Source organism: Marmota monax, unplaced genomic scaffold, assembly GCF_021218885.2.
Source record: "Marmota monax isolate L192 unplaced genomic scaffold, Marmota_monax_Labrador192_F-V1.1 WCK01_AAM20220418_F8-fsc00001, whole genome shotgun sequence".
NCBI lineage: Eukaryota > Metazoa > Chordata > Mammalia > Rodentia > Sciuridae > Marmota > Marmota monax.
In genome coordinates this window covers 24,464,779-24,477,109 of record NW_026693777.1, presented here as the reverse complement: position 1 = coordinate 24,477,109, position 12,331 = coordinate 24,464,779, and the positions used below count along the sequence as shown (strand labels likewise).

The 12,331-nt window shown below is 42.6% G+C and overlaps 1 protein-coding gene across 1 annotated transcript in view; it reads left to right on the top strand.

Moving 5' to 3' along the window:
* Prkch (protein kinase C eta) overlaps positions 1 to 12,331 on the top strand; it is a 214,404-nt gene that overhangs the window by 139,576 nt on the left and 62,497 nt on the right. The window contains exon 10 of the mRNA XM_046461187.1: positions 9,156 to 9,310. Within this exon, the coding sequence (XP_046317143.1) occupies positions 9,156 to 9,310 (155 nt within the window). The remainder of the gene's footprint in view (positions 1 to 9,155; positions 9,311 to 12,331) is intronic.

The window sequence follows — 12,331 nt, the reverse complement described above, 5'->3', positions numbered from 1 at the left end:
CCAGCTAATTATAGGACTTCATAGAAATGGCATGAAAATTGTATGCAACTATTAAAATTGTGGTCTCTATAATTGATTATATCAGGGGTTGTTATGTAATAGTAAGTGAAAAGAGAAGGATGTTTTTCATTTTCTTTCTTTAAACACGCTGTGGAGTGCTAAGTGTAATTAGGACTTAGGGAGAAATTAAATCTAGTTAAAATTACCTTGTAAGTTTCTTATCCGCCCTCAACTATCCAGTTCTTTGGAAGCTAAAGGCCATACCTAATTTGTTTCTCTTTGCATTTAGGCTTCTATCTCTGATTGTCAGGATTATGGGAGGCTTATTTTCATTGTCCTTATTTTTTCCCCTTAATTTTACTTTGTAATTACATTAAACTATGGATGGGCATGTAATCACTTTAATAAATGAAAAAACCGAAACCTAATAAAGGAAAATGAAGTGGCATCAGCAGACCTGATTCCCTTAGTTAACTCTTCCACAAACTGTTTCAACAGTGGGTAAGGAACTTCACTTCTTTGTATTTTAATTACATAAAAGGATTGGGTAAAAGGAATCTTGGCAGTTTGTTTCAGTTTTTCTAAAGTTCTAGTTTAAATTTGATAAGCAATCAAAAATAATCTCCTGCTGTGTTAGTTTTCTAAGCATTTATGGACCCATACCACAACCCAGACCTGGTGCTTGGTGTTCTCAAAGATGTATACCACTCAGCGTCTGAGCTCTGCCTGAAAGGCTTCAGGTCTCCCATGGAAAACAAGACCAAGTGCATAGAGCCAGCCCAGTCTAGCTCAGGGATAACTGGGCAATCTGTGTGTGGACCAGAGACATCAAAGGAGGCACCTGCCAGAGAGGACTGTGCTCAGACTTTGCCATGTTCCTGATCATATGTTTATTGCTTATTTAGGCTTTAAAGAATATCTGGCCTGGATGTTTCTTAGTGTTACAGCCTGCTAGTTCATTTCCCACTCTTGAACACATGCCAGTAAGTCTTGTCAGGTTTTGTTATGGGTCCAGATTACCAGGAAAAACACTTGGTCTTTGAAAAGAGATGTTTTTTTCCTCCAGGTTTGAAATGCGAGGCTTATTATACTGGAGACCTATCTCACCTTCCCAAAGACTAGTGTCTGTGCTCAAACAGGATGTATCTTGCCCATGGGCTTGACAGAGAAGTTGCTAGGTGATCAGATTCACTTCTGACATCTTCTGGGCTGTGCAAAATGATAAGTCAAAAAAAAAAAAAAAAAAAAAAGAAGAAGAAGAAAAGAAAAAAAAATGAAGTCGTTTGGCTCCCGTTCCTTGTTTCTTCCTTGAAGCCTCTTAATCGTGCTTAATGTGGTTAACTTCAAGTGATTTCCAGTTCAGACGTGGTGCAATCGATTTCCTCACAAGGGTGCTTTTCCACTGTGACCTCTTTGACGTCAGTTACTGTTTCCTGTTGACTTGAACTCCCCATTCACCCTGTAGATGACTTTGTCAGAGAAAAATAATAAAGCAATAGCTCTTAGGAGAAATTCAACACAATGCTATTACTGTAGATTTCCTTCTCCTTGCCCGCAGCTGTCAGTAGCTCTCTACAGCTTTGGATACTGTGGAGAGGATGTTATTCAGATAAAAATATTCCACAGCTACTTTAGAACTTGGGTAAAGTAGTATAGATGTGACTCTCAGATTAACATTGCCTTGCAGCAATAACTAAATTATTCATAACTATGTTTTTTTTTTTATTCTTTGAATTATTTCCAAAGGTGAGCTCTATCCCCACTACAATCCTGAGTATCTTGACTGTTTTTTACTGCCTTGGTTTCCAAAAGGACACATTATCAAATGAAAGTTGCATCTGTAGCTGGGTGTGGTGGCAACACGCCTGTATCCCAGTGGCTCGGGAGGCTGAGGCAGGAGGATAGTGAGTTCAAAGCCAGCCTCAGTAACAGCAAGGTGCTAAGCAACTCAGTGAAACCCTGTCTCTAAATAAAATACAAAATAAGGCTTGGGATGTGGTTAAGTGGTCTAGTGCCCCTGAGTTCATCCCCTGGACCAAAAAAAACAAAAAAGAAAGAAAGTTACACCTATAAGTCATGAGGACTGTAGATTCTTGGTTTAAACAGAAAAATCTCGCTCACCTAGCATACGTGAGGTACTGGGTTCAAACCTCAGCAACACATAAAAATGAAATAAAGATATTATGTTTACCTACAACTAAAAAATAAATATTAAAAAAAGAATGAATCAACTTTATAGAAAGGGAGAATAGCTACTGTAAAAAGTCTCACAATAATATGTTGCAGCCCACAGGGGAGCACATTTGCTTTGCAATAATACTAATATTATTAAAAAGTCTATAAAGTAGAGAGTTATCATTCAGTATTAGAACTGAATTGGAACTGAAACTATGGTTAATGTGTATTGGTTATCAAACCTAGTTTTGTAACCCCTTGCTAATAAGCAGGCACTTCCCAGAAAGGAAAGTCCTTATCAGGTCATGGCCTTACTATATGGCATCATGCAATGCCCCTGTGCCCCAGCTGCCTGGCTATGAGTCCATCCATCTCTGTGAACCCTTTAGCTTCCTGTCCCTGCACAAGAGGAGCTATTATAACTGCTGATGGCTGCCATTTCATTCCCGTTTATCTCTGTGTGTATCTAAGTATGCACCTCTGAAAGTCTGAGAGGTCCATAAGGAGGCATGGTCTCCACATCCACCTTTCACAGAAGATCACTGCCAAGGGGCTGCAGCTCCAGCCAGAGTACCATCCTACACTTAGTGCAACTGGGGAACAGCCATGGTGCCAGAAACTGTAGTGGACGTGGCGATGATGATGAAGATAATAATAATAGTAGTTGCTAACATGTTTTGAGCAGTTACTGTGCACCAGGCAAGTATGAAACTCTTAGCTTAATGCATTTTGTCCTTATATGCCTGTGAGTTCAATCATCTTACTCTCCTTGTTTTGCAGATTTGAGTTTTGAGAGAGATGAAATAGGTGCAGCAAGAGCTGTGTGTACCTCCTAACATTGTAGCTCCAGAGCCCAGGTGCCCTCACTGTACTGTGCTCCTCTTGGTGGCTTAGCAGGGACTTTGGCACACGACACAAAGTCTTCTCATAGATATAGCTGTAGTTCTACCCATAGCTTCTATTTGTTGGGATTCTTTTCCAGGCCTAGCACTGTGCAAGGCTCTTTGCTTCTGGTTAATCCTTACATGATCTCTGTTGTAACAGCGGTTATTATCCTAGATTTACAAATAAAGAAACCTTTCACCCCTTAAAAATTGGTTAAAATCTTCCTGATAGCAAGAGAAAATTTATCCCAGGCTATGCAAAAAAGGTAGAACTAAAAATAAAGATTTGGATGGACAAAAGGTATCTCATGGAACCCAAGGGCAAAAACTGGCCAGGAGTGTCAGAGAAAGAGGAACCGAGGTCATTTGCTTCTTAGATCACTCACCCTCCCTGATCTCTTGTTTTTGTCTCACTCTGTTTCTACTTCATTCTTCCCTCCCATCCATTCATCCATCCACCTACCCACCCACCCGTGTATCTGACTTTTCATACACCTGTCTATCTGCCTGTCAATCATCCATCCATCCACCCATCCACCCACCCATCCATCCATCCAGGCCCTCACCACTCTGTTACACAAGGCATTTCATATGTTCATACCACAAAGGCAATCTTAGCTCCTTGAGTCACATTTTGTCATTTCTCATACACAGCCCAGACTAAATTAAAACCTCTTTTTCCCAGTTTAAATTTCCTGGGAAATAGATTCTGGGAGGCCCAGCTTGGTCCAATTAGTAGTGTATAGGAAGCTCAGAATTTACCCATAAAACCAGGATGGGGCAGTGCTTTAGAAGGGAATCACCATGCACTGAGTAGATACCTCCAAAGGTGTCTGCCACAGTTGCCTTACAGGATTTTGACTGGTCCATGTTCACACTACAGTCACCCTCCTTAGAGAGTGTCATCTTGTCACTAGTACCATCTGGGCATAGCATGTCCATTAACCCAGAGGTTTGATCTCTAATTTTTCTTCCTTTAGTTGTTTCAACTTCTAAGAAGAATCCATAAAGAGGAGCTTTAAGGAATGCCCACTAGTGATAGCCACTGTTAGTTCAGGGGATATTTTTATCCCTTTTGGCCTGGAGAAGTAGCAACTCTGGATGGAGACCCAGGGCAGAGAGTTGGCCCAGGCTGCAGTGGGTTAATGGGACCAGGGCAGATGATGACAGGAATTCTGTTATTACCAGATACTGGCTTGTTGACCTCTGTGCTTGTAACTCACACCCAGGCGGGGAGACAAAGGGATTTCTGAGTTGTTTTATTCCCCCAGGTTTTCATCATCCCGTGTTAATGACTTGCATTTGTGGTTGGCTGAATCAGAGAGGAAAGAGAGGAGCAAGGGATAGACAAAGGGCTTGGCCACTTTGGCTTTAGGACTGAGGTGAAACCAGCCTCCTGGACCTTAGGTTTCCTACCACACAGGTCAGGGCAAATTTACCTTAGAGCAGCCAAAACCTCAAGTGAGGCTGTGAAGATGTTTAAGCTCAGTTTCTAGGAAACTTGGACTTTAGAAAACCCAAAATGGCTATGTACATAGGTTTAAATTCAGAAAGAGCCACCTTTGCCATCTCCGCTTAGGGTGGGATTTGGAAAGTTCACCCTGCCCCAAAAGTGACTCATGGCAGCCTTAATCCAGCATACAGTACCTCCCTAATGCAGGATTCCCCCAAAATGCTTCATCTAGTTGCTTCACAATTGAATTGGTAAAGCATGATTTAGCATTTGGCAAGTAATCGGTGATACTAGTTCTTAAATAGCGTAGATGGCAAGTGGAGTTATGGGCAAAAGGTTATCTTCTCCCTCCTTCCAAAACTTCAAATGTAGGTATCTGCTTTGTAAAGAGCATCCACTAAATGTGAAAGGTTTCCTATAGGTCAGTGGAGTTAATGACAAAGGAGTAAAATTTTGCAGGAGTGATGCTTTTTGTGTGTGTGTGTGTGTGTGTGTGTGTGGCTGATGTTGTTTTATTACATGCGGCATGTTCCAACGCTTACTGGAGTCTTTTACAAGCCAAATCCCATAGCTGCCACCTGTTTTACCCCAGGCACTGGCCTTAAAATTCTAATGCAGACCAGTAGGTGAGTGATCATGTTTATTAATAGAGCTGAAGTCCTGCAGTTCTCAGTTGTGGGTGACCTGGGATGGGGTCAAATAAAACACCCCTAAGTAGCCTTTTCTTCTTCAAATGCTTGAGGATGAAAATAGCAGTACAGTGACAGTGAGGCCTCACACTGAGCCACCTCAGCACCTGACAGCTGGTCTTCCTATGCAGTCCCTGCACTCTGCCTCAGACCTTAGCTCTGATAATCCGTGTCTCTCTGCACCTTCTCCTTCAGTCCCCACTCTGTCCCGATTTGTGTATCCTCATCTTCAAACCTAGGGAATCAGCTCTTCTCAGCAGCTTCTTCCAAATCCCACCCTAGCCTCTAGTCTGCTCAGTGACCTCAGGATGCCCTCTGACCCCGCCATGCAGGGTAATGCATGCTGGGTAATGCATTTTGTCCCTATGTCTGTGAGCAGGGGTGGGCTCTCCCCTGTTTTAGGATACTTGGATCCTACTGAGGGCCTGGCAGATTGCGTGTGCCCAGTAAGCAATTATTCTTGCCAGGAAACTTAAAGGAAGTATAATTAGCCTCTAAAAACTGCAATAGGTACTATGAAGCCTATGTACAAGAACTTAGACCTCCGCCCGGGACTCTTGGGACCCAAACCAGAGCCAACGACTCTCATTTTGGATACCGTTCCAACGTGCCTGATGGCCTGGTTACTTCAGGCACCAGAAAGGCATGGGAAAGGGTGATCCCAAGTGCCCCTTAATAATGGACAGCAGGATGTGAAAGTCCTTCTTTCTGCAGCCACTTTCTGATTCGTGCTTCCTAATTAACTGCTAAGACAGCTTTTAAGCCATATTTTCCTAATAGCTTCGACCTTTCAGATCAGAATAAGGAAACCATGGAGGAAGCACATGTGATCCTTGCTTCTGATGATAAGAGTAATAAACTCAGCAGAGAAACCTTGAGAGGAACTGAAAAGTATGAAGAAATAAATATCACCCCAGATCCCACAACCCAAAGCTGACATCTTTTACTTTATGGGTTTTATTTTTGGTTCTTTCCATGCATATCTGCATCTTTGGCTTTAACTGAAGTCAGTCTGCACACTCATATTTATAATATTTTTTTAAAACTGAAAATATCTTCATTAGAGCCACCAGCAGTAGCATCATCAGCTTCCATTCATTGCACACTTGCTAGGAGGCAGTGAGGACATGCTTAATAAAATTTTATTTCAACTGATGACCCCTCACTCACCTCCCCTACCTAGTGATAAGTGGATCTTATTTTCTGAGCACTGGATATTTTTGTCATTTTTCTCATTCTCTGCAATAATAATATTCAAGAAATTGCTGCCAAATCTTTCCCCGCTCTGCAGCAGACTTTTTAAAATAGGGTAAACGGAAATGCAGGTAAATTAAGAGTTTCCTTGCAGCAAAAATCGTGTTGCTAGTTGATAGGCATATTTTTGTTTTTCTTCCTTGTGACATTACTTGAGGTCTTTGGGAGGATAGATCATTCCTTTTTCATTAAATCCTTATTACATCTTGGGGCTTGTTTGTTTTCCTTTCCTGCCTGCTTCAAGGGTTGATTGTTGCCCCAGGGCTGTGAATTGTACCTTCTGTTCTAGGTGGTGCCAGACAGGAGGTTAGAAACGAGATTGAATGAAAAGACACAGAATGATGGAACTGTATTTTTGCAGTTCTGAAACTTATGACCCCTTCTTGCCTTGTTGGGTGGCAGGGAGAGGGCACAGAGTTATGAGTGTTATCTGAGAATCTGCCTCCAGGGCTATGGTGGATCTGAGATGGAAGAGAATGAGCCAGACCAGAGGGCAGCATTTTCTCCCCCAGAGTTTTACCCAGAGTCTGACTTTTAAGACTTTAGACGTAAAAAAGATTGTGTGTGTGTGTGTGTGTGTGTGTGTGTGTCACGCCCACGCAGCATGCAGAAGTGTGTGCATTTGTGTACTAAAGTGGGTAAAATTTCTTTTGGAATGCTCTTATCTTTTTGATGCCTACTGCCTTAGAAATCTTTGCCAAGGATGCAAACTGTGGCAGCCTAAGTGTGGCCATTCACCTACTGACCCAGTTGCAGTAATCAAATGTTCAGAGGAAGTGGAGGCTGTGTGGCTGCCAATCACATCCATGACAAAGGTGAACAGGCTAGTTAACAAAAATGTATAAGGCTGACCTACTTGCCCAAGGATGCTTTGGAGTGACTTTTCCACCTTATTCTTTATCAGGTGCCCTGCAGCTGCCCTTCCAAATGAATACCATGGTAGCTTAAAAACTTCCTGTGCAAATAAATGGAGCTGTGGGAGGTGTCTCCAGCATGTGCTTATCCTCCCCACACCCATCACTAACCTGCTCCTTGCACCTGAGTCCTTCCCACAGAGGAAATACAGGGCAGCCATTGCTCATCAGAACCTGTCCCACCCAGTTCTGCCTGTCCCCTTGTGGGTCACACTCAAATGAGGGCCTCCAGCTTAGTCAGACAGCTCCCTAGATTTATATTGTTTCCCATTTGGCTTATGTTGGCCAATCTGAAGAGTTGTGTTGGTGGCCTTTGGTTTGGGGGAATCTTGCCATTCCCACTTCACTTTTAAATCTGTACTTGTTATTAGTAGAGATAGATATATTTAATAAACACAGAGGATTTTTTTCCTTCTAATTAAGGTATTACTTAAAATAGGGACGAGGAGGTCACAGGTCACACTGCCTTCTGATAGGGATCTGCTTGATTGCGCAGTGACACAATGAGAGGTGAGCAGGAGCACGCACATCTCCCTGCCCATTGTTCAGCTGGGAATGTGTGGAAACCTGCTCTGCAAAGTTGGTGGCACTCAGAACCCCAAATAAAGAGGGGTTTGGCATAAACACAGCCTTTGGTAAAATACAGATTTCACACACAGCGACCTTCTACATCCTACCCCCTAAAAAGGGCGTCCCAGTCTGTGAATGGATGGCACTCAACCCTGCTGATTTTGGCTCACGGGTCACTTGCTTAGAACCTCCCCTAACCTCACTCACGTGACCAGATGTCACTGCTTTCTCTGCTTTCCTTTTTTTCTTCCTTTACCAGAATGTCTAGATTTGCCTTTTTTGTATAACTTTCTTTTTTTTAATACCGTGAATTTCTTGCACCAGGCTTTCTATGGGTAGAACAATATGTGCTTTATGTCTATGCTTGTCTCTCTCTGTTGGGTCCCCAGTGCTTCATTCAGCACTAGTTCACTAGGAACTTCACAGATGCTCATGATAGAGGGAGGAGGGAAGAAACCTGTTGATCTTAGAGGCCCTTGAATCAAAACCTTTTACCTGGTACATCTCACAGCCACTCTTTAATTGAGATATACACATCTCTTTTGATAGTCAGTCTAACTTTGCCCAGCACCTGTTATACTGCTTACCTTGTATCTTGGAACTGCACAGCTAACTTTTCAAGAGTCTGTTTCACTGGGGTGGGGGGGGTGAGAGTCCCTGCAGTAGGGATGGCCCCCTGTTCATTTTACCCTTCACTTCTGATTCCTGATCTTCCTACGGACTGAAGGGACTTTCTAAGTGTAGGCTCCTCAGAGACCATAATTAGACCTCTGCTTGGCTGATTTATCTAAAGGGTTTTCCCTTTTCTATGTTCTCTGCCCACTTATGAGGACCAAAGTGCCTGTTGGATGTCCTTTACTTTCTGTGGTTAACCTGCCATGGTCAGATGAAGGCATTTGCCTTTCAATTTACATCACTCTGTTCCCTTATGTGGTCTTTAAGGTGCACAGCCACAGCCAGAGCCAGAACCAAGGGCTCCTGATGCCTTCTCTACTTGTTACTGATGGAAATTCAGTGTTGTGCAGAATGACCTGAAGGGGGTCCAGCCGTCACTCCTCCCCTGAGGGATGCGACCACCCCACCCAACCTCTGCTCCCTGACAGCTGTCTGGAGGGTCAATGAGTACCTCCCTTGACAGTCTCTCTTCTCCTTGCCACACCCGTAGACAACATGATTGAACTCTAGGCTAATTGCTTCACCTCCTGTTTTAACCCAGGACCGTCTGTTTTTCGTGATGGAGTTTGTGAATGGCGGAGACTTGATGTTCCACATTCAGAAGTCCCGGCGTTTTGATGAGGCACGGGCTCGTTTCTATGCTGCGGAGATCATTTCTGCACTCATGTTCCTACATGAAAAGGGAATCATCTATCGGTGAGTTTGAGTCGTTGGTTCCCCCTCTCCTGGTTCATTCTCTACCCCATATCCCTGCTTGATTCATCCCTCTATTTCTCAAGATAATCAAGCGAAGTCTTTTTGGAATCAAATTCACCAAAGGTCCAAGTGTTCATTCAAATAAATGAGTAACATAGTGAAGGACCCTGCCTCCAAACTCAAACTTGGCCCCATTCAATATTCACAGAATGGCCCAGAGAGGCTCAGAAGAGGTTATTCATGAATTGGTTTATTGGGGGTTTGCTAAGATCCTGTTACAGCCCAGGCAGGTAAGGTGCTGAACACATATTGTCTCTCTGTCTCTTTTTTCATTTGAATATCTGAAGTGAACTGGTTAACATGGATCCATTCTATTTCAAGAATGCATGAACTGCAGGGCATGGTGGTGTACTCCTGTAATCCCAGCAGCTTATGAGGCTGTGGCAGGAAGATTGCAAGTTCAAAGCCAGCCTCAGTAACTTAGTGAGACCCTGTTTCAAAATAAAAAATAAAAAACAGGTTTGCTCAGTGGTTAAGTGCTCCTGGGTTCAATTACCGGTACCCCCACCACCAAAAAAAAAAATGCATAAACTGGACACTGTGGCTAATGTTACTTTAAGTTGCTATAACAACAATCGTAGTCAAAAGGAGTGGATTTGCCAGTCAGTGGCCAAGAGGTGACCTGCTGATGAGCAGTGTCCTATGTGATGATATTTATTACTTGCAGCCCCCTCCCAAATAGGATTAGATTCCATTTCATAACACACAATCTTTTAATCACAATATCCCATAATTTGAATGGGCTCAAAATCTGGTTGAAGTTTTTGGAACTTAATGGACTTCAAAATGAAAGTTTAGTCAAAGAGACGATGGGGAGGGTGAGAAATGTAATAGTATTAGACACTTTTTATTCAAATTTCCTTTTTTTTCTGTTGTTGATATCTTCCTACTCTTTAAGTCACATTGTGACTAAGTTGCCACATATACTTTTTTTTCTTCTTGAGATACAAGTGTTGCTTCCGTTGACAAAAATTTTCTTTCATACTTCATATATGCTGAAATGAAGACTTTCCTGATTGAAATTTCCTGTTTATTAGCCTTGCTACACATTGTTCCCTTTGTGAGCTCACAGAAGTATTGGCAGCATTAGAAAGTATAAAGAGAGCTTTAAAAACCACGAATATCCTCAAATGCCCTGGGAGTCAAAATAGGAAGAGACTAAGCAGTAAGACTAGTAAAGATGCCAAAGAAAAGTGGGAAAGCAAAGCAGGTATAACAGGTCCTGTGGGATGCACAGCCCTTCAGATGTGGCCCCTTTATCACAGACCACAGACTCTGAAATGGAAAGGGGCGTGGAGCCAGGGTCCAGGCTGGAAAGCAACAGTGGCAGGGGGGGTGTCTGCAGAAGGTCATAAGTGGCCTATGCCCATTCTAAAGTCATGAGGTGGCCATGGTGGCTTTAGGCAGCTTGTGTTTTAAGTTTTATTTACTAGGCTGTGGTGCGTCCCTGGTGGCTCCTGTGGAATTTTACCTGTCTCCATGTGATTTGTGGAAGTTGCTGATGTGATCACCTGGTGGAAGGAGTCAAAAGTCCTTCCTTCGGGATGGTCTCATACCCAGGGCAGTGAGTTCTGCTTTCGTTCATCTCTCCCTGGCTTGTCCATCTATCTCTGCTCTATTTACACCAAAGAGCGCCTCTCCACATTGGATTTTTAAGAATGATGACTTCCCTACCCAACAGGGACTTCTCTTATAAATCAAAATAATAACATGATCAACAAAAGCTCCATTGGACACTCGTCACCATTACCAATACTTTACCACTGTATCTCCCACAATGATCCCAACAATATTATTATATAACAACATCACTCACTTTGTTTAGATGAATAATTGAGTCTTAGGAAGGCTTAATTAATAATTAGGCAATGAACTGGTAGTGAAACCAGAATTTATAGCACATTTCTAACCATTGGGATACCTGGTCTCCTCAGGAATCACGTGGAGATTGAGGACACTACTAGACAGCTGGGTTTTGATTCCCCTTTTAGCTATAGGACAACTTTAATTCATGAAAATACTGCAGACTGGGGATAAACAGTATGGGGTAAACTCAAGTTTTCTTGGATACTCAGGGGCTTAAGGTAAGCTCTGTATTGTATTGCTGAAGGCCTCAAGATTGTTTTCCCATGTTGGACATCTCTACCTCTGTTTCATTTGTCTTGAAATACAGATCACGGACATTGTAACTGATGTAGTTTCTAGTGAAGCAGTATCAGCTTGCATCTTGAAGTTTTATTTCAATTTGTGGTACCTGTGGCTCAATTCTGAGAATTGATTTTAATTTACTTTTGGACTTGATTCCCATGTTCAGGCTTTAGCTAATATGACTGACTTTGAAGCGAGTGCATTTAATTAGGTTAGATTCGAATGCTATTTTTGTCCTATGGATTTATTTCACAGGATAATTTAATTCCATTCAGGCTGTTGGCTGGGAGCAGTGTCTTAAGGGTAAAGTCTTTGAAAGCCAAGTCCTTGGAATTCACACACAGTCAAGGGTACATTTGGGTCACAGAGGATACAAATTTGATACAGGTACCCAGTGAGAAACTTGGGAGCATCAGGCATCCTCACTTATCATGTGTGTCCCAAGACAGCCTTGATCAGAGCCAAAATGATCTCTCCAGAAGATGCCTCTGACCTACCCAAATAGAGTTGTTACGGGTTTGTTTTGAAGTTTTCTTCTGGGGAAAGAGGAAGTGTTTATTTTCCATCAAGTAACAAGATAGTACCAATTATAAATCATTGTCAAAAGGGACCTTGGAAGGTAGCACCTTAGGCTCCTCCTGACATGAATTTCCCTTTTGGTTGACTTCACCTGTGAGGGTGGGTCACAGGCCAGTCCCACTTATGTACTTGTCAGCTTGTGCTCCAATCCTGACTCTTGGATGTATTACCTTGTATTTTATGGAGATACACAGGAGATGGATCCCTCCATTTGCCTTTTGGTTGGAAAGTCTA